Below are 26,340 nucleotides of genomic sequence, written 5' to 3'. Positions count from 1 at the left end.
TTGATAGAGGCTGAGAGGTGTCCCAAACTCCTACTGTCAGCACAGTCTGTCTCTCTAGATATTCATTAGACAATATTATAATTACATCCTAAAATATTTAACAGTTCATGTCATCTCTAGATTTTCCCCCCTGAGGATCATTACCCAGCTGTCCCAACTGCAAAGGGGTTTTAAGTTGCTCCAGCCTACAGGAGCCTCAATATATTCTGCATCCAGAACAAAGTTTCTCTTTTTGATGAATAAGGCTTCCTGAGCTTTATTTATGATCAAACAGAAGTTTTTCATTGGGAATCCAAAATTCCTGGAGAGACTTTGTCTCATGCAAGCCAGACCTCAGATCACGGCTGGGAGAGAAACAAAGAGACTCTTCAGAAGCAGAAAACTGTTTCCTCCCCAGCAGCCCTGTTCACAGAGAACACAGAGCAGAGGGGGTTCAGCTGAACAAAAAGACCCCCCAATCCCTCAGGATCCTTGGGAAGCCCTTCTGCAATGCATGGCACTGGAGGCATCCTCACTTCCCGCAGACCCAAGGTCCCCACTGCCCCACAGAGAGACCCCTCCCCAGCCTATAGAAAGTCTCTCTGCTCCTCACCCCACAGAAACCCACACGAGGAAGGTTTTTACTGCCCTGGGAATGTCAGTCTCTGTTGTGTTGCACTAAATAGTTTATTTAGTTGTTGTTTTGCACTGGGTGATTGGGGGTTTGCACTGAGCAGTCTTTATATTGCACATAGTTCATGTTATATCACAGGGTTTGTTCTTTCCCCATCGCATGGTGTTTCCCTCACCCACCTCAGTATCCCCTGGTGGTCTCTTCCTGGGTTATCCCTCTCCTCACCACTCCTCACTGGGATCCCATTGCCTCAACAGCAGCTCCAAGCAGGACTGCCTCTTCTCTACAGCCTCAATCGTCTCTGCTGGACAGGTTTGTCCATGTCACCTTCACCTGAAGAGGGCTCATGTCCTCCTCCTGCCTTGGCACTGCTCCCCACCAACCCACAGCCCTGACACCTCTCTGCCTGCCCTCAGCCCAGACCCTTTGGCCCAGAGCAAGGCTCTGCCTACCTCCTTTTGCCTCTTCTGAGCTACTGGCAGCAGTGAGGACACAGGAGAGCTGGTACAGAGCCCCACAGGGACCCACCTGGCCTCTTCTTTCCGGGTCTGTACCTAATATCCAATCTCAACCTCCCCTGGTGCATCTTGAGGCTGTTTCCTCATCCATCCCCCACCTGGCTACACTCTCCTGTCAGGTGTTGTAGAGTGATAAGGTCCCTCCTGAGCCTCCTTTTCTCTAGGCTAAACAACCCCACCTGTCCCAGCTACTCCCCATAAAACCTGTGTCCCAGAGCAGATGTACACACATACAGATGTTTGGCCACATACAGATGTGCAGCAAACAAGTGAGCCCCCCACAAGGGCTGTGCTGTGCTGTCACACAGCAGGGCTGGCGGCACCGACAGCAAAACCAAAGGCAGAGAAATCCAAGAGCCTACCAGTGTGATAGCAGCAGCTGGTTCCACCTCGGCTCCCTCAGCCTCGGCAGGGATCCTGAGGAGCACTCGTGGCCCAGGCTGGAGCTGGCCACTCAAGCATCAGCCACGGAACAGGAGCACGAGCGGAGCAGGGGCTTGCTGGGGCAGGAGCGCTCGTGTGGCACCCCAGGGGAGCTCCCCTCAGCGCCCCCTGAGCCCACAGCTCCGCGGGCCTGCGGGGCTTTCCTCTGCCAGGCAGGCCTGGGAGATGGGGAGGGCAGCACTCACCTTTCTCCCGCCTCTAGTCAAAAGTTTTAAAAACCACTTTCCCCCCCTCCGTCTGTGGACGGCTAAAAGCCCCCGCAGGCTCCCTCAGCTCCTTGCCCGGGGTGGTAACGCGGCTCTGCCGCCGCCGGGCCTGCCGCGGGGCCGGAGCACACGGGCATTACCGGGGCCTCTGGCGGCACCGCCGCACGGGGAGCTCACCCCGCACCCTCAGCAAACTCAGCCGCGGCAAGGAAAGGGAATCTCACCCCCTCATGGATCTGCACCAGCCCGTGCTCTGCACACAGACGTCTCCATTCACTGCGGACAGCCCATGGCTGGCCCCAGGGAGTCCCTGGGCCCACCGTGTTTCCACATGAAAGGGAGCACTTTGTTGGCTTGAGCTCTGTTGTTCACTGCGCACAGTTATTTAACGGGGAACACGCTGTGGTGAGCCTCACGAGGTGGCAGCAGCTCCCAGGTGCTGGCAGGGCACAGGGCACACGCAGCCCTGGCAGCCCTGGGTGTCCCTGCACTGCTGCACCAGGGCAGCTGCCTTGGGACCACGGCCCTTCTGCCTGTCCAGCCCCTGGGATGGCTTCCAGTGGCTGTGCCGCTGATCTTTGGTGGTTTGTACTGGTTTTGGGAAAGACGTGAGGCTGTTCTGGCACCAGTGCCACCGACCCCTTTTCTAGTGCTAAGGGAAACTGCAATCAATTTGGATCAGAAGCTCTTTCTGCAACCTCAGAATCACAGAATATCCTGAGTTGAAAGGGACACACAACAATAATTGAATCCAAATCCTGACCCTGCACACAACAACCCCAAAACTCACATCGTGTGCCTGAGGACATTGTCCAAAGGTTTGTGAACTCTGGCAGGCTTGGGGCCATAGCCCTGAGCCTAGGGAGCCTTTTCCTGTGCTCATCCACCCTCTGCGTGAAAAAAACTTTTTCTAATATCCAACCTTGACCTCCCCGAGCTGGGTTTAGCTCACATTCCTCTCCATCATCCTGACAGTTCAGGGACACAACCTCTGCACTCTCACCTGGTATAAAACCACAAGTGCCCTTTCACTGCAGGCTGGTTTTCCAGCCAGTGTGAAAAACAAGGTTAAACACTTTGTGTGTAATTTTAAATATAGAGTCTCAGCTGTCACTGTTTGCAGGGGCAATTTGCTGGTAGAGAGAAGACAGATTTATAAGAATTAATTTCCATATTGGCAAAGTAACAAAAAACCTTCCCTGAAAAGCTCTGCAAATGCTGGCATTGAGATATGAAGGCTTTCTGTGCCTCTCTGTTGGGAGGAGAGGAGAATGTGACCCCAGCCCAACCTTCCCCCATTTTTAGGGAAGCCAGATACAAAATCCCAGCCCCCCAAACAAAACACCCTAGCTGGACATCACTGTCAGAAGGAAATATCCACCCTGGCAAGGCAAGCTCCTCCGTGGGGCCCAAAGGACTCAGCCTTCCAACTCAGCAGGGATGTAAATATTTGCAGTACCAAGGTCTTGCAGAAAGGGAGCTCAGCACAGGAAAGAGCTGTCAAACATACCTCTAGGTCCTGCTAGATTATATTTTCCTATTAATTTTTTTTAAAAAATCATATATACTAGCCTTTCATTCATGTCCTTTAAAAAATGTGCTTTAAATCTCAGTCAAATTAACAGCGACAGGAGCTATAAATCCAACCTGATTTAGTGACAATATTTCTTCTAAGCCTGCAATATAAATTCACAACTATGAAAATTAACTCTGAAAGTCTGAGAAATTCTGAAAAGCCATTTAAAAGCCTTTTCTCAGGAGGCCCTGGGGAAACAGCCCCACACAAGAGGGGGGGCCTGGCAGCAGGGCTGTTTTGATAACCTTCAGTGAAAGGGACCTGAGAATATTAACCATTACTGAAGGCTGTGGAGGAAAAAAAAATGCTGTAGCTCTCCCTGCTGCTTTTCCAGCTCTGATAGAGCTGTGAAGTTATGGCACCTGGGATGGGAATATCTCTCAGTTACTGTAACGCAAGGAAAAATTACTTTTAAAATAAACATTTGTTTAGAGGAGTTTGATGCAGAAATGTTCAGGCACCCAGTGGGTTTAGTCCCAGCAAGGCTGGGTGCTCCAGTGCATGTTCTGCACCAAATGCTCCTTTCTGCTGCTCTGGATGTGGACAGGAGATGCAATAAATAAGAAAAAAAAGTAAGAAAAAGAAGATCCTCCAAGCCAGCTGGCACAAAGCACAGATAAACACCTGGGGATGCTGCCAGCAGCTTTGCAAGGCCCATTCCTTGTGTGCCTGAGCTGTCCCTGACCTGGCAGAGGACAACTGGGCAACCAGTTTAATTTGGCTCGTGGGAGAGCATGGCACAGCCAGCTGTCATAATAACAAATGGTTTGGAAAGTCTTTCCTCAAACAAATAAAAAACACTGTGTAAAAAAGCATTGTGCCATTCCCTGAATTGAGTTTCATGCAACTCCTTCCCAGTTTCTGTCAAGCAATGTCTGTAACCACTTTTGGTAGGCTTTTTCATGTGATTTATAAGTAGTTTGTTCCCCTTTTTTTCAGGTGCAAAAAGTGCATTGTCTGCATTGCAAGTACATTTCAATGTGGACTAAAAATTAGTTGAAAAAAATAATAAAATAAAATTAAAGCAAATAAATGCAGAAGCTAAAAGTGAGTAGAGAAAAAAAAGCAGTTTCTGGATTAGAAATGTCACAATCTCACTTTCAACAGACAATTAGAAGGAAAAGTAATTACAGGGTTTGCATCATCTTACCAAACCCAGAGCCCTGCTAAGCAACAGCCCTAGCACCACATTGTCAATGTGCCTGGCTGACATCAGAGCAGGCCAGGGCTTTTTGGGGTGAAGGGAGATCCACCTTGGACACACAAAGTGCTCTGTACAGGCCCAGGCCTGGAGACTGACCACTGCAGCAACATGGACAAAAAAAAATGAAGTATACTGGAACACCCTTAAACACACATATCTATATATACACACACATACATATAATGATTCAAGGATTAATTATATAAAGATTTAAAGATTAATTATCTATAGATTAAATAATTTGAATTATTAAATAAATAGAATGTTTTAAATAATTTAAATAATATTAAATATGTAAAAGTTAAAATTATTAAAATAATTTAAAAGCATATATTTAATTTATTAGAGATACTCACAGCTGCACAAGGCAAAATGCAATTATCAGTTTTGCATGCAACACCCCAGAATATGAGGTATTGCCATGCTGGCTGCAGAGATGGCCATCAGAAACACAGAGCCAAGGCCATGGACAGCCAGATGGGTCTGAAGAGGGAACTCAACAGCTCCCCAAAGCAAAGGAGAGGGCCAGTGGGCAACCAGTGAGATTCCAGGGTATGGCAGGAACAAGCACAGCCCGGGGTCAGGGATGGCTCAGGGCAGGCTTGAGCTGCAGGATGAGGACAGGCTGAGTGTACGGGTTGTGAGGAGCTCCAGGACATCACCTCCAAAGAGCCCTTCTCTTTGGCCATTGAGATGTACAAATGCATCCCACCAGTACCAGGCAGGGGCTGGAATGCTCTGGAGTTATCCCATGGCAACTGCTGTGCTGCAGGGATTACCTTCCACCACCCACCAGAACACCCAGTGACCCTGCCAGCTGTGCCATGCATGTGCTCCCATGTGGCAGGGCCATGCCCCGGGGCTGCCCTGGGTCACTGCCAGCAGCAGGCAGGGCTCCAGCTGCCCACCAGGGCACTGCCAGGCCTCGTGCAGTGCTCACAGCACAGCTCGGGCCAGTTAAGGAAGGATGAAGCTCCAAGAGGGACTCACAGGTACTAAGTGGCCAAATCCTACTGCAAACCACCACCAAGGAGACTATGAACAAAGAAAAAGAACTTGAGGTCAACTGAATTGATAGAAAAGCACTTCCACAGCTCAAGGCAAAAGACTGATGCTAGTTCTGTTCCTATACTGAAGAAGTGCATCTTGTACCATTGCAAGTCTGCCCAGCAGGAGGCACTGGGACACCAGTAACATGTACACGACTCCAGCCTGCTAAGGATAGCCACTGCACTTAGAAACCTTGGTCAAGGTGCCAAAAGCAGAGTAGAATGTCCCCCAAAGCACGGATCTGTGCCCAACACAGTCAGACCTCAGCTGGCAGAGCCACTGGATGTAGCTGAATGTTGTTGTCCAAAATCAACCCTGCCAAAAAGCTCATCACCACCACTGGGTGCTTGCTGTCCTTAGCAAGACCATTTTTGTGGCCACTCCACAGCTGTCAGTGCCCAGGCCAGGCAGAGATGGTCACTTGAAGCAGAGCTCAGCTTTTACTGGAGGTAACCCCAGCCACAGTAGCAACCAGGGTCCATCAACTTCACAGACAACTCCTGCTAATTTCAGCCAGCGTCATTAATCCAAGACAAAGGGCAACAGGCAAGAGTCCACAGCTGTCAGTGCCCAGGCCAGGCAGAGATGGTCACTTGAAGCAGAGCTCAGCTTTTACTGGAGGTAACCCCAGCCACAGTAGCAACCAGGGTCCATCAACTTCACAAACTCCTGATAATTTCAGCCAGTGTCATTAACCCAAGACAAAGGGCAACAGGCAAGGCCAGACAAGCACATAGGAGTTATGCAGGTGAGATGCTCTCAAGGTTTACTTACACCAACAGCTGTATCCAGGCTTGTTTTGTTTCAAACACTGAATAGGAGACTCACGATGACATATCTACCACGAGGCTAATGAGTTAACTATAAAAAGGAAATAATCTGATAAGCCTGGGGCAGGAAAGTCCTTGGCAGCCACTGCATCTCAGGTTTCACCGGGGCTTCCAGCAGGAGGGTGTTTGGGAAAACATCTGCTGGTTTCCATGGCTGTGCTGGAGGTGCTGGCCCCAGGTGCAGGGAGACACCTTCTGCAAACACCCCCGGGATCCCGGGGAGCAGCGGCTGCGGGAGCACAGCCCAGGTGGCAGCTCCAGGGACACAGCCCTGCCCCGTGCCTGGGTCTGCACAGGGGCGAAGCAGCACAGCTGTGCTCCATCCACACTGTGCCCACTGCACCCTGCACATTTATGTATGGCTTAAAGCTCTGCCATTTTGTTTTAAGGAAAGAAAAAAAAAGTTTCAGGGGAAAAAAAACAATGGTGTTGAGGTTCTGCCCAAATTTTCATGGCTACCTGCACAGCCCATAGGCTATTTGGTCTGCCTGAAGCTGCTGTGTGGTGTAGTTTCAGTCTGAACTTTACTGACTACATATGAAAAGAATCCAATGTTGTTTTTAACATGCACATTTTAATGAAGCAAACATTTCTATTTAATAAGTTATAAGATACAATTTTACAATCCTGCATTTTATTCCAGTTTATTTTGTTTTTACTTTCTAGTTTACAATGTAGTGAGCATTTCACATTAAGGCACTAAAAAAGCACAGTAAAAAAAAAACCCAACCTTCCTTTTTTTGCCAGTAACTGTGCTGGAGAGCAGTACATCCACACGTAATTACAGAACTGTAAGCATGAACATCTCCCAAGGGACAGTGACATGTCAACAGGTTTTCAACAAATCCTACCTTCTCCAAACTGCAGAGTTTGAGCTCATCAGGAGAGTTTGCTAAAGCCCCAGCAGCTGGCAGCAATTCAGATATGCACCTGGGAAGTAGTATGGAGTAATCCGGGACAAACAGACAAGTTACAAGGAAGTTCCACTCCCTAACCCTCAGCAGCAATGCCTGTTGCAGCACAAAGGGGATTTCAGGAGAGCTGAGTTGGCTTCTGGCATGTCCTTGGACTGAGATACAATAAAACACCTTGCACCAAACAGGGGTTTGTTCACTGATATTGCTATTATTGGTATTGCTATTACTGGTAACTTCACAGACCCACCCTGTGTCCCACTGCAGATGTGGGTCCCATTCCCAGGATGGCTTCTTTGCCTCAGACACTGGCCTGGCCTGCAGCCTCCAGGGAAACCAATGGTCATCTCAACACACCCTGGTGCTCTGGTCACACAGGTGACAGCCATGCCTTGCCTGGCAAGTTCAGGGGCTTTACTTAACCCAGCCAACCCAGGGCTTGTTCTTAAATCAAAAACAGTGGGAGGGGGTTACCTGTAAAGTTGAAGAAGCATCACCAGCATCCCAAGCTCATAAAAAACCGCATTACTAGCATTATGGCCAAAAAGTTATCTGTCTCTAGAGTTACAAAGCGTTAACATAGAGAGGCTGAAAGCTTACAGGAAGTAATTTTCAATCTGCTTTTGGTTTGCTATAAAAGATAAACTTTTCCTAAATGTAAACCATTGGCAAAGCATTTTCAGAAACATTTTAAATTTGAGTGGTAAAGCTACTTTTAATAGCTTTTTATAATGTTAAGCATTAAAATTGATCAAGTATACAAAGGCACCTACTATAGTACCAGTTTTACCTCATTTCTTTACAGAAAAGAATTTGAACTGGGGACAGCCCAAGTCATATTCCATAACTAAAATGTAAAGTCTCCAGTCAAATAAAATCAGTAGTTAAGATACCCAATTACAAAGACAAATTCCAGTTTTCAATTAACATCTAGAGTCTTTAACATCCGCAAGGGAAATTAGTGTCTACTCATCCACGTGATTCTCCAAACATTAACAGTGACCCGGACTGTACTACAAAAGGTACAATTTGAGGAGATATTAAATAAATTGACATTAGGTTGGTAAGTAGGATAGAAGTGAAATGCTTGTAAAAACAGTTAGAATTTATGCCTGACTATTGAAATGTGAGCCGTGTGTATCTAGAAACTGCCTTTTGCACCACGGCTGCACCCAGTACAACTCTACAGGAACTGCGGCCGCAGGGACCGCCCGGCAGCGCGCCTATGGCACCGTGACATGGAAGGGACTCCCAGGAATGTGCTCGTCACCCCACTTCACTGCCAGCACATAGTCCCCCCTCTCCTTGACAACGTAAGTGACGTTGTACTGGTGGCTGCCCAAATGCTTGATGGACACCTCTTCGCATGGTATTGTAGGGCCGTGGACGCCAACTAACAGCATGTTGGAACCTGCAGCAAAAGACACAACTGTTAATATCCCTGAGCTTAAACAAGGCAGAGTGGTGGTTTATCATAATATACTGGCTCTGTAACACATGGATTTTGTTATTTTAATTCACAGAGTGGTAGCTGAGCCATACCTCAGATTAATTTGGCGTAAGAAGGAATTTTATATTGAAAAGCTTTCAGCCTCACAGAGGTGAGGGTTTATCTGTGCTGTTTGCCAGACCTGACAGGTTACCACTAAGCAGAGCACAGGAGCCATCAATGCTGCTTGTGAAAACAAGCTGGTATTGCTTTACAAGTACTTCAGCAGAAGTTAATAGCAGGGGCCAGTGGGCACAGCTGGCCTGTAATCCACCCACCACAGAGCTCCCAGACAGTGATGATGATGAGCACTGAAAGGTAACAGGAACACTGTGCATTACATGCTACAATGCACCACAAGGATTGCTTAAGTCCAACCTGTTTGTTCTCATGCCATAATCCTGTGGTTCTTTCAGGTGCACCTGGCTCAGACTAACCCATTTGGAGAGGAATTTACGGCCTCTGTATTAGGACTGACGTGGTGAGCACAGTATACTATTTAGCATTTTTCCTTAGTACCAGATCATTACCTCAAGCTCTGAATTTTAACCCTGCAAGTTGGTTTATGGGAAAAAAAATGCTCAGATAAACCACCAATCCTGAACACCCATCTGGTTCCTGTATCCATACCTGCTTTGCTGCAGTCCACAGAGAAGGAGCTTTTCTGACCCACAAAAGCCTTTGAGAGTCCTGCTCCCCGGGAAACCACTTTGCTGGCATCCGAGGTGGATTTGGGAATGGCGCTATAGCAAGTTTCAGTCGATGACCTTGTCACTGACTCTACCAGGATGGAAGAGGTTTCGTTGGCACTGCCTGGACTAACCAGTCGCTGCCCTGGAAACAGAAAAGGTTTCTAACATTCAGATTTGCCCCATCTGAAAGGCATTCAGAAGGAGGTTTCAAAACCCTCCTAATGACTAGCATGCATTCTGCATCCAAAATGCATTTTTGCAGAGGAGCAATTTCCTACTTGGGTTTTTAAGCTGACATCTTCCAGCACCACTGGCAACAATCCCATCCCAGAGCCCTCAAGTGGCTAAAGGACCACAGGAACTTCAGGATTCATTAAGCAAAGCAGATTGCTTAAGAAGAGTTAATTGTGCTCCAATCACCAAATGCCAAAAATTACTTGAGTTGGCAGAAAAGCAGGTGCAATTTTGCAATAACCCATTTTGAAAGCAGAGCATGTCCCAGCCTGGGGGAGCGCAGTCCTCGCCACCCTCTCCCGAGAACATCACCACACTATGGGCACCACAAGAGGGTTTCACAAGCTCGGGGGAGGAGGAGAGATGAGCTTCAGCCTGTGCTTAAACACAGTGCTGGAGAGAGAACAAGCTTCCTAAACCAGCCTTCCTGACTTCCCCTAGGAGCCTCCCAGGCATTACTGACCTCTGGCTAGGTGATACCTGCACCAAAATGAGACCAAGAGAGGCAACACATGCTACAGGTGAGCAGGTTTCAAGCTTTGAGGGTGGGGGGAAATGGGTAAATAAGTCATATTTCCCTGTGACCCATGCAAGACCCTAGCACTAGATCAGGACTCAATATTACCCCATAAAGCTGTTTTATGGCCCATCACTGAGTCAAGCTGCCAAGCTCTGTGACTGCAGCTTTTGTAGCTGCTCCTGAGACCCCTAATCTAGGCTTTGGAGGTGATGGGGAGAAATGTTTTGCTTCTCATGCTTTTGGGCATCTAGACCAGAATAGCACATTGTCTCGGGAGGATTTTTTTGCTGAATGACACGACCTACTTCAGGCACAGAGTAAATACTAGTTAGCTTTTTACCTGTAACCTTTGCCTTGAAAGGGCTGCCCACTATGTGGTTAGGTCCACCATATTTAACTCCAATTAAATAGTTTCCTGGAGCCATGGGTGTGTACATGACTTTGTAACCTTCTGGAGTTTCCTGGCAGTCCATTTTCACCTTTGATGGCCCTTCAATTGTAACAGAGAGGGTACCTGGACCAGCCTTGGTCGTGTTAATGAAAAACTCCGACTGCAGTCCTGGAAAGACGTAGCACAGTGAGACACACTCTTCCTCACACCCGATGTTACACACGCAGCCTCAGGCATTAAATACGGGGTCATTCGGCGCAAGATCAATCTCCCAGGGCTTCAGGCAGGGAGGGACACCACATCCACCCCAGCAGCCTTGCTCAGGCCAGCCCCAAATGGAGCTCTGCACCCCTGCCAGCCTCCCCAGCTTCATCCTGCTCCCTCCTCCCGTTAGGTTATGTGACTGTGTGGGAGAAGGGGTCATGACAGCCCTTCAGGACTCAAATGGAAGTAATTTGGTATCAAAAACTGGCTTAGAGAGAAAACAAGAGCTTTTCTGCTGGGCATCAGAGTCCACACCCACACAGCTCCAGCATGGCTAAGTTTGAGTGAGTTCAGAGCTGTCTTGCTGCCTGGACTGCAAATCAGCAGTGAAGAGCCCACAAGAAAGCAGGAAGGACAAGGGGCAGGAGATGGCCTGGAGGAGATGTGTGTTTGAACTGCTCGGCAACAGCACTCCAAGCAGTTTGTGGAAACAAAAGCTTGTTTAATTACAGCATCTGGTTAACGCAGCTGAATTATTGCTGCTAATACTAAGCCAATGACACAATGCCAGCAACACAAGAAAAAATTAAGTAAGGCTTTCAGCCCCCAAATAATTTACTGTCAGACTCTGGCCTCAAATATTTATGATCTTTGGGCTGTTGCATGAGACACTGTTGAGGAGGAATAAAGTGCTCAGGCACACTCAAAACCAGGATGGCCATGGGAAAGTTTACTGCTGCTGCGATGGAAGCATGAAGATGTGGGAATAAACTCAGAAGAAGTTTCTAGCCTCCCCACAAAAGAGGTTGCTGTGTTGCAATGCTGGCAGAGCCCAGCTCCCACAGAGGATTATGCCATTTTCCAGTGCTCCAGCAGCCCATCCCCCTGGCACCAGCAGCCCGGGAAGCCAGGCATCAGCCTGCAATGCCCTGCTCAACTGGAGAGAAGTTAATTCTCAAAGCCAGCAAGCCTCACAGCTTCTCACTGCGAGTTCTTGCTGCAGAGGCTGCTCTCTGCTGTGCCCCAGATGAAGGCTCGCATTGTTGGAGGCTGCAGACGCTCAGCCCTCCCCGGGGCACGGCTCAGGTGCTCAGCACTGAAACCCCTACACTGGGCCATTGTTCTGAAACGCTGCTCAGCAGCTCCCAGGGCACTGTGCTTTTGGCAGCAGCCAGGATTCAACAACGGGGCACAGAGCAGCTTTGCTGAAATTAAACAGTCTATTTAGATTAAAAACAACCCCAAGCACCTTTATAGATGAAGAAATATTCCTCTGCCCCTGATGCATCACTGGCTGGTATTAATGAGTGCTTTTGTTTCCACCTATTAAAGGAGCTCAAGCTACATCTTTATTTTATAGAGTGTATCTGCATGTTTCCAAAACCAACTGCTTGGTTCCTCTGAACAGCAGAAGCTTTGACTGAATAACTGCAGTATTTTTTTTTTTCACAGGGAGAAAAAAAGGTATGAGAAGGAATCCACAGGAGACAGCAGTGGATAGGACAAAACAAACTAGCTATTCCCTTACACTACAAAAGGAGAGAAAAATAATCATTTTACTCTGCTATTTACCTGTGTGTGTGGCCTGAGCAAGAACACAAATAAATCAAAGTGCATATTCCTGGAATGTTTTTGTAGTTACTAAGGCCACAAATCATAGAAATGAAAAAACAAACCCTAAACCCTACATTCTTGAGTTGAGAACTATCAGATGAGACAGCCACAGCAGACAACAAGGTGCCAGATTTCCAAGAGACTGTTCAGGCTGCATCTGGAGCACAAATACCACACTACCCACAGAACAACCCACCTTCTCCCTAGCGTTTACATCCTACTGCATTTCACTTGAGATTTCTTAGAGGTGCAAGCACCAAAGGGAAGCTAACATGGAAGGTAACATCCTCATACCCATTTAATTAACACAAGTTAAACAAGATTCCTTCATCTCTAGACAGCCAACTCAGACATCGTGTTCATGTGTGGAAGGAAGCCAGAGCATCTCTGGAGCTCGAGGGACCACCGACGTGGAGCTAAGCTAACCAGCAGAGCTGTAGCCCAGCTGCTAACCAGCAGTTCAGTGAATGCATGTTGCAGTTGCTGATTTACTAAGTTTTAAGTTTGTTAAGGCTCAGTTTAGCTGCAGGCTTGTGAGTGATGGTTATAAGACACGAGGAGCATGCTGGAAAGCAAAATTAGCCTGCACTCAGGTCAGCAGAGAATGTGGGTTAGTTCAGCTGCCTTAGCAGGTGAAGTCATGTAAAAGTATGCCTAGAAACAGGTTCTGTAGGTCTCACAGCCCCAGTGCAAGCAGGCCTGCAGAGAAGGGTTACCCGTGGTGCCGCTCTCCAGGCCGGATCCGTAGGCCGTGACAAGGGCAGGGTTGCCCGCCTGGCCGGGCTCGCCCACGCGCACTTTGAAAGGGCTGCCCACCACGTGGCTCCCGTTGAACTTCACATCGATGGAGTGCACGCCGTTCTCGTGGGGGATGAACCGAACTGCGTATTTATCTGCAACAGACAAGGGGCTCTTCTGACCAACCAGAGGCAACAACCCAAGCAGAAACACCAATTAGACCCAGCGCAGGGCTGATAGCAATCCGAGCTTCTGAAAGACTTTGACATGTTTTGGTTTAAGTGAACTCAGCTACATGAGCTGCTAAACTTGTATTGAAGCAGGAAAATGCTGTATTTCTCACAGAAGGTTTTACAGCTTGTGTTTTCACCTTGTTCACTAGGACCTGATCTCAACTGTCATCTAGTCTGAGGATTATTTGCCTCACTCATGCACTAAACATGAAAACTGAATCACAGCCCATTCTGCTGGCAGCTGAGGGAGCCATGTGTAGAAGAAAAGCAGCTGGTCAGAGCAAGCCAAATCTTAGCAGCAAGCTGAGTGTGCTGCTCTGACACCACACCTTCATCCAATGAAGTAATTTAGCAATTTGCTGATATTTCACATTTTTGATTGTGTGTTAACTCAGAGGTGGGACTGATCTCCCCCAGCTGGACAGCTGCTGTTTGTTCATAGTACAGACCGTAACTCATACAGACTTCAAGTGAAAAAGAAAAGCTCATTGCTGAAACAGGTGTTGAGCTTTCTGTAGTGTTTGCTTATAGACAGCCTCCTTGACATTTCATGTGAAGGAGTGAGTGTGAGTTAAACATAAACTATTAGTCAAAGATCGAAGCATGGCTTTGAGAAATAAACTTCTTCCCTGGTTAAATTCAACAACCACATCATATTTAATTTATTACTAATGTCACTGTACCTTCACTGGCAAGCCAAGACTTCAATACCTCTATCTTACACAAGCTGGGGCTCAGTCAGTTCATGGAAAAACATGGACATAACTCTGACTGAACAGCTCTTGACACCAAAAAGTCATTTTCCAAGCAACATGCTCATCCTTGGGACACACTATTCGTAAGCCAAAGGAACTGAATTCCCTATGTGGCAGCAAGTGTGCTTTGGAGGTCATGCAATTGTTTTGATCATCATCAAGCTGTGCTCACCTGGCTCCAGCTCAGACACATGGCACTCTTCGACAGCTCCGGAGGGGCTGTGGACTTTAGCATCGATCTTGCCCTTTGCCCCATTCAGCCTTATAGCAAAGGATGCTGGCTGATTAACTTTTAATCCAGACTCCTGAGAATGCAACAGTCAGATTATCACATTCAAACTTTCATTTCAGACAGCACAAGATTTGTGGAAGGGAAATAACCACTTCAGCATTAGGGTTTTTTGATTTTAACAAAAGGCATAAAATTGTGACTTGCATTAACTCTCAAATCAGATGCTCTCTCCCTCTTAGAGGGTGGCTGATTCACCCATGTTGGCTAGGCTGACTTTTCCCATGGTAACAGACTGTTTTTGGAAGCCAGACAATTGCACCACATCAAAGAGAGGCAGGTTTACAATACTAGTCACCCATTGTCACTGAGGTCAGTCCTTGGTACCCAGGCACTTGATTTAAAGGATGCTTAAGCTATAGCTCCATTTTCAGCCCATTCATTCATTCCAGATTCATTCAGGGAAAAGCCTCTGATAATCCAAAAGTCTGAAAGAGTAATATGCATGTTTATATTTGCCACAAGAGGCTGCATTTAGAACGCCACCACAAGATGTCTCAAACATAAGAAAGTAATTTAAAACATGAAACCAGATGTTGTGATGCTGTCAGGCCATTGGTGGAAGGCGAGACAGCTCAACCTCTGAGCCACAGTGGTCCTCGACCAGCACAGCCCATGCAGCAGTAATATCTCACACTTAACATACTTTACCTCATTTTGTTTTCAACTAAATCCTGAAGAGGGAAATAAATGCAACTGAGTAGAACTGAGGTACAATGTATAAACAAGTCCCTGATGTGGGTTTAGTGGAGGCTGATGCTGCACAATGGACTCAGTTACAGAATACTCAGCTTTATCTGCCTCTCCAGGACTTAATTGAAGTGAGTATTCCTGTCAAAGAGTCTTTAAATGAAACACAAGGCAAACATCAATACCACAGTGACTAATTAACGCCCTTGTAACTCCTAGTTAGAAAAGATACTACCAGATCAGGCTGTCATGGCTCATTTATACAGCCGAGGTGGAGAATTCCTGCAGCCCAAGCAAACTCCTGGGGATCACAGCTGGGACACGACCCAAAAAAGCCTTAACTGAAGTACTAATCACCACTCAAGGAGGACTGAGGTACAGTATATTTAGACACAGATTCTCAGTCTCACATCCAAGCTTCTGGCTTTGGAGATTTCAGCCAGGCCTTTAATGTTACTTGTATTTTAATGCCTGTAACCACACACATACACAAATTACATGGTTAGGTTACTAGATGAGCCCAGACCAGCTACAAAGCTGTGATTCACTCTGAGATTCACTACCTTTCGTGAATCATCTCAGCTGTGACTCTGTGGTTTTGTAGCATCAGCCAGAGCAAATCTGTACCCTGACCTCATGGTGGGGCCACCTCTGTCTGCCTGGCCAGGCCACAGTGATGTCCCAGCTATGCAGCCCTGTGCTACCTCACCCATGGAAATGCAGCTCTTCATGCACGTGCCAAATGAGGAACCTGGTACCAGCATGATCACTGGTGGTTCACCTCTAAATTTCAGTTCTCCTTGTCCTTCCTCTAGCTAATGGCACAGGAAATGTGTCTTAGCTCTTCCAATGCTATTTCTGGAGCTTCTTATTCCTAATTCCCAAGTGTTATCACTTGTAACACATTTAATTGAGCCTTCTGCCTTCGAACTCTGGCTAGCCAGAGTTACCCAGGGCCAACTGCCAAAAATCTCTCTGGCTGCAAGCAGATCTTGACAACAAGCACCAACCAAGACAAGGCTATTACTCAGAAAAAAGGGCAACCATTTTGGTTTTGGAGAACAAGGACGAAATCAGTCTCTGTGGTAAGTTGTAGAGATGTTTCCTTATGTCTCACCTGAAGACTAGTGACAGTGAGCCTGCGAGCATCATCAGAGGGGGCGATGACAGGAACCAGGTAGGGGCTTTCAGGAATGTGCTCATCATTGAACTTTATGGAGACCTCATAGTTGCCTGCAGAGAGAAGAGAAGCAGTGAGTGTTCTTAGTTTCTTTCAAAGTCACAATCAGTGTTGTTTCCATGTGATTTGGTCTCAGAACATACCTGGCTCTTGAACTATATATGATGCACCACAAGATCCATCTTTATGGTCATCAAAGGTGATTTCTGCTTTACTTGGGCCTTCTACAGCAATAGACAGCCCTCCAGCTCCAGCTTCCCGTGTCCATATGCTGAACTCAGCTGTTGAAGCACATGAAAGCACACACAAGGGTAAGTTTGCTGCTGGGTTGCAGCTTCCTCCTAACAGACTGCTCCCCACTTGAGCATATTTGAAGAATGGTAGCTCATCCCACCATCCTAGGAGATACTGCTTAGCAGTTTCAGAGGCTCCTGTTAGCCAAAACACTGCACTGCTGACCTGCACACAGCAGATTCTGGAGCCTGTGGGAGCAGAGGACTCACCTGGAACACCTGTCTCTCCACGCTCCAGCCCTGGGCCTCCAGCTCTCACTTTGTGGGCTCCTCCCTCGCCCAGCGGCCCCACGGTGAACTGGAAGGGGCTGCCTGGCACGGGCTGCCCTTTGTATTTGACATCCACAGTGTGGACCCCCATTTCTTGTGGCACAAAGCGGACACAGTAGGTGTTTTTGTCACACTCTACAATTTCGGCATCAAAGTTTCTACCAGAGGGACTGGTTACCTGGGCCGTCATATCAGCACAATCAATTTCTAGCAAGAGAATAAAAAAATGCAGATTAGAAAGTGACAAAGAGTTTTGGCAGCAGGACCTGAGCTCAAGTGACTACCCAGTACAAATAACAAGATAGCTGTGTGCTTCTGAGCAGAAAACCTGGCCAGCTGCAGCCTCCCAGGTGCTACAGAGGCAGATGAAGTGGCTGGATAAGCGCAGCCAGCTAAGCCTGGCCTACGTGATTCACAATTTCCAGACAGCAGTACAAACATTTAACAGCCAACATGATCTCAAAACCCCGGAGCTAAAGTGAGCTGTGCAGCCCATTCTCCAGCCTGCTGAACACAGAATAAATTAAGGCCTCACTAGTATTTATTATTTTTTCACGTGTTGATCATGGTTATGCTTACTTTTAACTGTTTGAAAAGACACATTACCAGTGTTTCTTCCTTAATATACATTACTATGAGGATGTCCTTACAAATCTGAAGTTTGTTTTTTCCCTTTCTCAAGTACCCCATGCTACACAAGTGCAAGTTGTGGTTTTGGGGATAAGGATGTTGCTGCTTACCTGGGATTTTTAGGTTCAGATCACATATGCTTCCTACTGTTGCAACAGAAGGAGCCCGTCTTGTTCGTGTGATGCTCTCCTTAACTCTTCCTTCACCACTTATCTTCACACTGAATGGGCTGCCTGTAAGTATCACAGCAAGTCATTTCTCCTCTGCTCATTACACACACCACTGAGGGCAGAAATGAAAGCTTCCTCTGACTTGTAGGGAATCACAGGTGAACTTTTATATCAAATTCAGTCAAGCCCAAGTCAAATACATGCACGTAACCAGAACAGTTTTGGATGCTTGCTACCTGGGGAGAACCTCCTCGAATCTTTGGGACTTATGGTCACACAGCCCACCCACAGTTCCAGAGCACTGGTCAGCCAGGTAAGACTTCTGTTGTACTATTCAAAAATTTGCCCAACACTTCTGCTTACCTGGAATATGTTCATCTGCAAATTTAGTGGACACAATGTACACACCAGGTACAGTTGGAAAATAGGACACTTTGCAAGTTCCATCTTCTAGATCTTCAGTTTGGATCTCTACCTTGCTGGGTCCTTCAACTGCCAGTGAGATCCCACCATAACCTAAAATATAAATAAGTTAGCCTCAGATTTCCAAAGCTCTATTCTAAATCTGATATAAAATAGTCCAAAGCCATAGCAGGTACTAGTTGGTAGATTTGTGTCATAATGTGCACATGGGAGTTGCACAATGCCTTAATGGCATTTCTGTACTCCTAATCAGTCAGAGGCACAGCATGCATTCAGCTCCTAAAATTCTCTGACTATATCCCTTTTCCTTTCAATAATGTTGAAAAGTTATCTACCAAGCCAAAAAGTTATCCAAGGCTCCACATTAAACTGACAGGGAAATAACTATGTTCCTCATTTCCTTCTTGAAGTATCAAATGATACTAGAGCCAGCACCACCTCAGTGATGGTCCCTCTTGGTTGTAACAAAGGCATGTGCCAGGACCTTACAAAGCATATTCTGAAATAGCACTGTCTGTGGTTACTAACTGACAGCAGTGACTGTGCTTAATGGCAGCTGCTGCTTTGCAGCTTGTGACCTGGTGGGTGCATGCTGAGGGAGGCAGTGCTCTGTGTACAGTCAATACATATCTCACAGCATCTCATGGACCCTGAGGGAACTAACCAGCATCTCTTGTGTCTACAATGAAGTCACACATTTCAAAGGTTCGTCCTTCTACCAAGCCACGTCCAAAAACTCTTGCCCGTCTGGCATCCCCGATCTCAGACTGGACCACCATGATTGTCACAGGGCTGTTTGGTACATGGCTCCCATTTTTCTTGATGCTAACCAGATGTTCTCCTACTTCCCGTGGAATGAATGAGATGCCTACAAAGCAGAGAAATGTGAGAAATTAATTCAGTTTTTATTTGTGTTATACTTGATTTAAATGCCTTAATCACACCAAGAAATGAAATACTGGAAGAGCAGTCTTTACTGATGTTGCTCTCAAGTGAACCACAAGGCCATTCCTATATGCTGACAAAACCCACTTCAACTGCAACCTGGCACATCACATGCAAGCTAAGACAAGAGGCCACTCTTCATACTTTTCTGTCTTTGGTCAACTGTAGCAAACACTTTGAACCACTTGGTTCAACAACACTCTTCTGGGAAGGAGCACAGAAGTCAGTCATTTTACAAAGCAAAACAAACTGGAGTAAAGACTATCACAGTAATCTGTCAGATCTTACCAATGTGGTTATTGGGCAGCCTCTTCAGAAGACAAGGCTCATCACGACCAGATGGGGCTTTAATGCTGGCTGTTAGGAGACTGAGATCAGTCTCATTGATATCCAACATGAAGTCAGCAGCAGAACCAAGCTTAACCTGAGAACGTCTTCTGTTATCATCTGAATACATAAAGAGAAATGAGTCACAAAACATTACAAGGTTAAGTGCAGAACAAGTCAGAGGACTTCAAATTCCTGCCACAAACCAGGTTCCCCATGGTATCAGAGGTTAATTTTTAATATGAAGTGCTTCCAGAAGTTTAAACTTTATACCTGTGATCTTGGCTGTGAATGGACTGCCTGGAATGTGTTTGTCATTGTATTTTACCAGGATGCTGTAGTTCCCAGGTAGAGTAGGCAGGTATGTGACTGTGCATGTCCCATCCTTGTTATCAATGCAACTGATCTCTGCTTTTGAAGGTCCTTCAATAGCCAAGTCCAGCCCACCTAGGAAAGAAGTAGAGTGGCACTTCTGTAAATCTTTGTGAACACCAGGTCCAAAGAGAAATATCCAGTACCTGGTACTAAAAATGGAGCCTAAAATGTGTGTTTTCAAAGGACAGCAGCAAAACCAGCTCAGACCAACCCACTAAGGCCACAGTTCTATCCAGTCTTTAGATTTACCAAACAGTGATTCCACATCCAGTCATCATCCCCTAGATTTAAGCTGCTTTCAGTTTATTTTTAATTGAACAAATAATTTGCACCCAGTACCACAGGGTACATCTACTGCTCTCAGGAAGGTGTAATAAACCAGTTTTCACTGATATTGCATAAGTCATTTGTGTCACACCACAGAGATTCATAGCTGGACAGATGAATGTAAATAAAAGCCAAAGTGCTTTACACTACCAAGAAGTTCCTTGTTTAAGGTAGGATGGGTTTAAAGGACTGACTTACCCTCTCCTGCATCTTCTGTGACAATGGTGAAAGTTGCTGGTTTATTCGCAATCCCATAAATGAGGCCAGGCCCATAAGCAGACACACTGCCACTGTTGGGGTAATTGACATAGAACTGCAGAGGGCTCTCTAAAGGGGAAAAAACCCAAACAGGAGCACATGTAAGGACGAGTGGTCTGGACTACAAGAACTGATACCCCTGTTCCTGAATGCCCTTCTTATTACGTGGTATCCGAAAAACCTTACTGTGACTGTAATGCACTTAAAAACCAAATAAGCCTCCGTTTCTATCCTCAAAAGACACTTTTCCACAATTTGTGCCACATTCAGTCATGGAAGAGTAAGTGTTACTCTAGTTACCAGAGATAAGCTTAAATGATGTTGCAATTCATTTTGTTCACTGCAAGTTTATTTTTAGCTCATTAAATCAGAAGATGACTCAGAAGCAGGCTTTCAGTTCAGGCACTGATTCTGAATTTTGGTAGCCCAGAATTAGGAACTAGCACAGCACATTGTCTGACTCAATGAACCTGAACTAGCAAATTTGAAGGGTATCCAAAAATGTATTTGCCAGCCTCAGATTAGCTAAGCTGGTGCACAAGAACAAAAAGTACAGTCACTAACAACCAACAGTGGATTCAAAAAAAGGCACAGATAGCTCTGCAGTCCAAAGATAGATTTTGCAGCTGAGACAGTAAAAGGTTTGATTCATGACAACCTTCCAGAAAGAAACATTGTGGCACATCATCTTTCTATCCCAGCACAGGGTAATGGTCTCAGAGAGCCAATACAGCAGACAGGTCTGCACCTACGGGGGTGCTACATCCATAAAGTGCTGAAGAGACTGAAGCAGCACCACCCATCACATCACTGAGCTCCCCACTTCAGCCTAAGTTGTGCTGTGTTTCTGTACAAACAGAACCAGCAGTCCCTCTCAGGCAGTGCTGAAGGTCTCTTGTCTCATATCTACACATCCCTCTTCAGGTCTGCCCCTTTCTGCCCAGTCCCCAAAGCCAGCATGGCTGGAGAACCACAGGGCAGCCAGGCAATGCACTGCTTCCACTGGGGAGCTGGTGAAGCAAGGACAAAAGAGAAATGGAATGAAATGCAGTGGTTTCTGTTTGTTAAGAAGCAGCCAGGAAGAAAGAAAGATTACAGCATAATATGCATGTGTGTTTTATTTTATTGCAATCAGATGGAAAGAGTAACTATAGTATTTCAACCAATCAATTCTCCCCACAGATTTGAGATTTTTTGCCAATGCAGTTTTAAGGATAAACACACACTGTAACCAGTAGTTTTGTTGAGCACCATGGCAGTAAATTTCAACCTGAAAAACTAGTAGTTAGAAAATTGTATGTTTCTTCTTCATAATAAAATGCCACAAAAGCTAGTTTCCTCAAAACCAAAATCCATTTTAAGCCTGGCTGGTACTATTAAACCACAATGGAAGCTCACATGTACTGGCACTTACTCCTTTGCTTTAGCTCTCTCTGGACTGTTTGCAGAGAAAGGGCTGCTGAATGGGAAAATATCCTGGGCAGATCTTTCCACAGCATGTATGACTTAGCTACAGAACCTCACCAGGGAGCAGATGCATCAGCAGCACCCTGCACCCAGATTTGCATCACCTGCTTTGTCAGACTTACCTGGGATGTGATTTCCCATGTATTTTATGTGCATTTCATGCAGCCCAACCTCAGTAGGAGCATATTTCACTGTTACTGTGCCATCTTTATTATCCACGATATCTGGTGTATCCATCTTTCCAGAGGGCATGTGTACTTCACCTACAAAAGGCCACCATGGGAGTTACAGAAGGAGAAGCTGCCTGCTTCCCCTCTCCCACCCACAGAGAATTGTCTAGCCATTTTAAACAAGCATTTTCAATTGTTAAATTCCTTACCCACAGGCACAAATAGGAGACTAATGGGAACACTAACCAGACATGTTTTCTACTTAAGCTACATGAATACAAGGCAGTGGTAGACATCTGGCAAACAGTCCTGTGACCTTACAAACTCTACAGGCAGAGCTGTTTGCTGCAGCCACAGAGCTTTTCACAGCAAGCTGCATAAAAAGTACTGATCTACCTCATAGCAAGATGCTCCCTCTTCTGCTGCACTTTTGAAAAGGAAAGTTTATTCCTTCAAGCTGAGACAGGCCAGGGCTTGGGTTGGGATTGCTAAGCTAAAGACCTTGTGTGTAGGAGCTTAGTGCAACCAGGGGGCTACTGGAGCAATGCTCTCAGCTGCCAGACCTGTAGAAGAGGGATCACCTGCTTTGGAGAAGGTATGTGTAACAGGAATGCAGAATTAACTGCTTTATAGCATCCGCAGAAAAGAAATAATGGAGTTTACCAGAGATGCATGTAGCTGCTCCAGAAGGGAAAAAGCATTAATAGGCCCTATAGCTCACAGCCTAGCACTAAGGCCACAGCAACACACCAAGAATCCCCTCACTTAACTCAAACCATTGAAGGGGGATATCCTACTCATCCTCAGCGGGTGCCACTCCATGTGAAATTAAACAGCTATATTGCTGGCAGGATACAAACCTCCCACACACACTGTGGTCTAGACCACCCAGTCTGTTACTGCAAATGGATAAACACACTAACAAAAAGCACGAATCTCCCTGAGGGGCACTCCAGGTACCTGTTATTTCTCCTTTCCTTACAGCAAATGGGATAACCATATCAAAGGGCCTGAACCCCATGCCGTTCATGTCTCCAACGGGGACATAAGCTTCTTCTGTAACCTAAAGCAAGCAAAAAGATGGGTCACTTCAAAAGGGCTGGTAGAGCCAAATGATCACTGAGCAATTCCACTGCAAGCACAAGCAGAAGAGAGTGTGCAGTGATTATTGCAGCCAGCCAAGGACTGGGCTCCACCAGAGCAGTGTCCGGCCAAGCTCTCCTTTACAACACCACACCACAGAGCAGAGCAAATCAAACACGGCGCGATGGAAGACATGCTGGAAAAAAGGAAGAGATAAAAATGGAACACAAAGGGATGGAAGACAATGTAGTGCACACAAGACCCAAAGTGGCTCCATCTGAAAGGATTTAGTTGCTTAAGGCCTGGAAGAGAAAGTGATTTTTAAATGGGGCAGAATGATTGCAACACAACATGGACAAAAGAAACAAGTTTCACAATGCGACTCTGAACTCAAGACACTGTGATTTTACTGGGAAAACAAAGCAGTGCACTCAGGGTGCTTTTGCCAACAGCAGACATTTCAGAAGTGGAAGCTGTGGGTGCAATGATCCTCTTCATGTTTACATGAGTTTATTTGGAGACTCCCTTCAAGCAGCGAAGAAAAAACAAGGTCTGGATCCCAAGAACAATTGATGAAACAGAAAGAATGAACACAATGACCAGAGCGATCAAGCAATCCCAAGAAGCAGGCTGTCATCTGAAATGGAACACAGATGGGGAGCTGAAAAATGTAAAAATTGTACCCAAGGGCGGAATCCGGGGGGAGAAGCACCCACTGGCTCCTGTGACTGTGCGGAGACATCATCTGCATCTACAGCCTGGGCAGGGGTAGAGGCAGGTTAGTTGTTATTAGATGCTATTCTGGCATGAAGGCATTCCTACCTTCCATAGCTCAGAACACTGCTCCTTCCAGTTCAACAGCTTCCTCCCACCACTGTGTAGCCCTCCCAGTCCTCTTGCCATAGCAAAGACCTGGATCCAGTCAGGGAATGTGGGAAACTGCCCTTATCCACACGCACTGGAGGAAGCACCAGTGGCACAGCAAAGGGACAAAGCCAGTACATGCCATTGTTGCATGCTTGGGAGGGAAGTGGAAAGCTGTGCCTGAACACTGGTGGAATTGAATATCAGAATTGCTTTTTTATGGGACTGATGCAGTGAAGGAAGGGAAAGGTTTAAACCTAAGATGAGAGTCCCTGAGTGCTGTGCAGCACGACATGCCAGCTGGGAGGCAGGGGAGCTGGCTGCTGTGGGAAGGCTGCTCCAGTTCATGCACTTGGGTGAATGACCCAGCCCACGTCCAGCCACAGCAGCAAAGCCTTTCTTCTGATTCATAGCTGGGACTGCGTCGTCAAGACACCAAATGTGTTTTCCTGTGGCACAGCCGCTCTTCTCACCAGGTGTGCCAAGAGCATGACTTGCAAATTCCCATCTCCCCCATTAACCCAACATGAGTGGTTGGCACTGACACCCACGCAGGCAGCTCCCCCAGACTCAGCCATCTCAGCCCCTCCTGCCCATTTACACCACTGCAAACCACCCTAATGAAACAACCCACTGGAAACTTCTGCATGGGTGGACTCCACTGAGAAAACCAATGCAAAACAGAAATGTTGCTGTTTCAGTGTTCTCTGTCCCCAGCTGAGACACCCAAGTCAAACACATAATGTATCAGTCAGCTAGGAAGTGGGAATTTTGGCTGGCCAGGATTGGGCTCCCTGACCTCGAGAGGCATTTCCTGTGGTGAACCTTGAGCAGTGACCAAGGGAGTAATTTCTCTCAAGGAAATCTTCAGACACCCGTAGCAATCTGCCAGGATGACAGGTAGGAAGAGCCAGAGTTGTGGACCCCAGGGACTTGCCCCCAAGCTCCATCTGGACTCAGTGCAAGTACAGTCCTTGATTTCAGGGACAGAGATGAACCAGAGGCTGCTTGGGCTGAGATTACAAGACTGAGAATTGTTTTGCCAACACAGAGAGATGTTCTTCACAAGAAGGGCTTCTGTGAGCCCTGAGAGGCACCTAGTGTGCTTCTCAGGGGACTGGGGTCTTGTTTGCTAAATGTGGAGTACTGCACTTAGGAAGGAAGATAATTAGAAGGAAGGAAAATTTGGCTATAACAGTTTAAGTAGCAATTACAAATAATTTTTAAGTGTGAGCTAACAGTCTGCTTTCCCTGGGATCTGTCAGCAGACCATTCCTTATTTTGGGATCATCCTAATAAAAAGTGAGAGACAGAGGAGGCAGAGCACTGTATCTGACAATGGCCAACATAATTAGTTGTAGAAGCTAACTACAACCACCCTTACATCATTTAGGAAAAGAACTACATGGGCAGGAAATGAAAAACAAATTTCTTCGAAAAGCCAAGTCTTCATCCTCTGGTGGTTTCTATCCCACTTCACTTAACCATTTTGCCTGCTCAAAATAAGCTCTGCAAGGAACAAGGATTCATTAGCTCCTGCTAGCCTAATAAATATCTGAACATTTACACACAGAGTTAACCTATTACTAAACAAAAGACTGCAGCAGGGATCTGAGTGGGAGGTACTTCTGGAGCAGAAGTGGCTTACCATGACGGTGAAAGGACTGTTGGGAATGTCCACCCCACCAAAGCGGACATAAATCACGTAGGTTCCTGGTTTGGCAGCGGTGTAGAAGATATCATAAGTCCCATCCTCATTTTCAACAACATCTGCTTCAGCTTCTGTCCCATCTGGCGTGAGGACGGTACACGTCACTTTTCCCTTCCCTGCTGATTTGGCGTCCACCACAAAACCAACCTCCTCACCAGTCTTCACAGTGGGTGCAATTCCAGGACCTACAAGGCAATTTTAGTTACAGGAAGCATTCACAGGACAGTTTTCCCAGGCAGATTGTCTGTGAGGTGCCTGGGGAGCATGGCACCAAGACACTGGTCCCAAGGAGCCACAGATGTGGTTTTGGAAGCAGATGTACAACAAGGGGCATTTGTAAAACTGGTCAGCACAGTGGTATGCTAAAGCTGGCTACCAGCTCTCTTCCTCCTCTGCAATCATCAGAGAGGGATGGGAAAAGGGAAGAAAAAAGCTAAGTTTGAAGAAAGCAATGCCTTAACCCATACTCTTATCCTACTTCTTTATGCAGAGCCAAAGGCTCTTTCTTCTGCCAGCAACTGGGCTGCACTGCTTTAACATAACCTCCCTGTGTAAGCAGCTATAAAAGGGCACACTTTCTCCACCATTACCCACATACAATTTTCCACTGTTCTGCCACACATCCCAAAAAAAGAACATCATG

The 26,340-nt window shown here is 46.5% G+C and overlaps 1 protein-coding gene across 4 annotated transcripts in view; it reads right to left on the bottom strand.

Annotated features, from left to right (window-relative positions):
- Positions 1-6,995: 6,995 nt before the first annotated feature.
- FLNB (filamin B) overlaps positions 6,996-26,340 on the bottom strand; it is an 86,771-nt gene continuing 67,426 nt past the window's right edge. For 2 of the 4 annotated variants that reach the window (XM_039734097.1, XM_039734096.1), the window contains 18 exons: positions 25,635-25,882; positions 23,806-23,880; positions 23,000-23,102; positions 21,992-22,132; positions 20,343-20,471; positions 19,716-19,889; positions 19,404-19,562; positions 18,835-19,038; positions 18,111-18,263; positions 17,688-17,810; positions 16,888-17,154; positions 16,528-16,665; positions 16,322-16,437; positions 14,398-14,530; positions 13,216-13,392; positions 10,631-10,849; positions 9,475-9,678; positions 6,996-8,766 (listed from right to left, as the gene is read on the bottom strand). In XM_039734097.1, coding sequence (XP_039590031.1) covers positions 8,579-8,766; positions 9,475-9,678; positions 10,631-10,849; positions 13,216-13,392; positions 14,398-14,530; positions 16,322-16,437; positions 16,528-16,665; positions 16,888-17,154; positions 17,688-17,810; positions 18,111-18,263; positions 18,835-19,038; positions 19,404-19,562; positions 19,716-19,889; positions 20,343-20,471; positions 21,992-22,132; positions 23,000-23,102; positions 23,806-23,880; positions 25,635-25,882 — 2,951 coding nt within the window. In that variant the 3' untranslated portion in view covers positions 6,996-8,578. The remainder of the gene's footprint in view (positions 8,767-9,474; positions 9,679-10,630; positions 10,850-13,215; positions 13,393-14,397; positions 14,531-16,321; positions 16,438-16,527; positions 16,666-16,887; positions 17,155-17,687; positions 17,811-18,110; positions 18,264-18,834; positions 19,039-19,403; positions 19,563-19,715; positions 19,890-20,342; positions 20,472-21,991; positions 22,133-22,999; positions 23,103-23,805; positions 23,881-25,634; positions 25,883-26,340) is intronic. The other 2 variants (XM_039734099.1, XM_039734098.1) reach the window with 2 other exon arrangements.

Source organism: Passer montanus, unplaced genomic scaffold, assembly GCF_014805655.1.
Source record: "Passer montanus isolate IOZ18808 unplaced genomic scaffold, ASM1480565v1 scaffold9, whole genome shotgun sequence".
Taxonomy (NCBI): Eukaryota; Metazoa; Chordata; class Aves; order Passeriformes; family Passeridae; genus Passer; species Passer montanus.
This window is presented reverse-complemented; position numbering and strand designations above follow the sequence as displayed.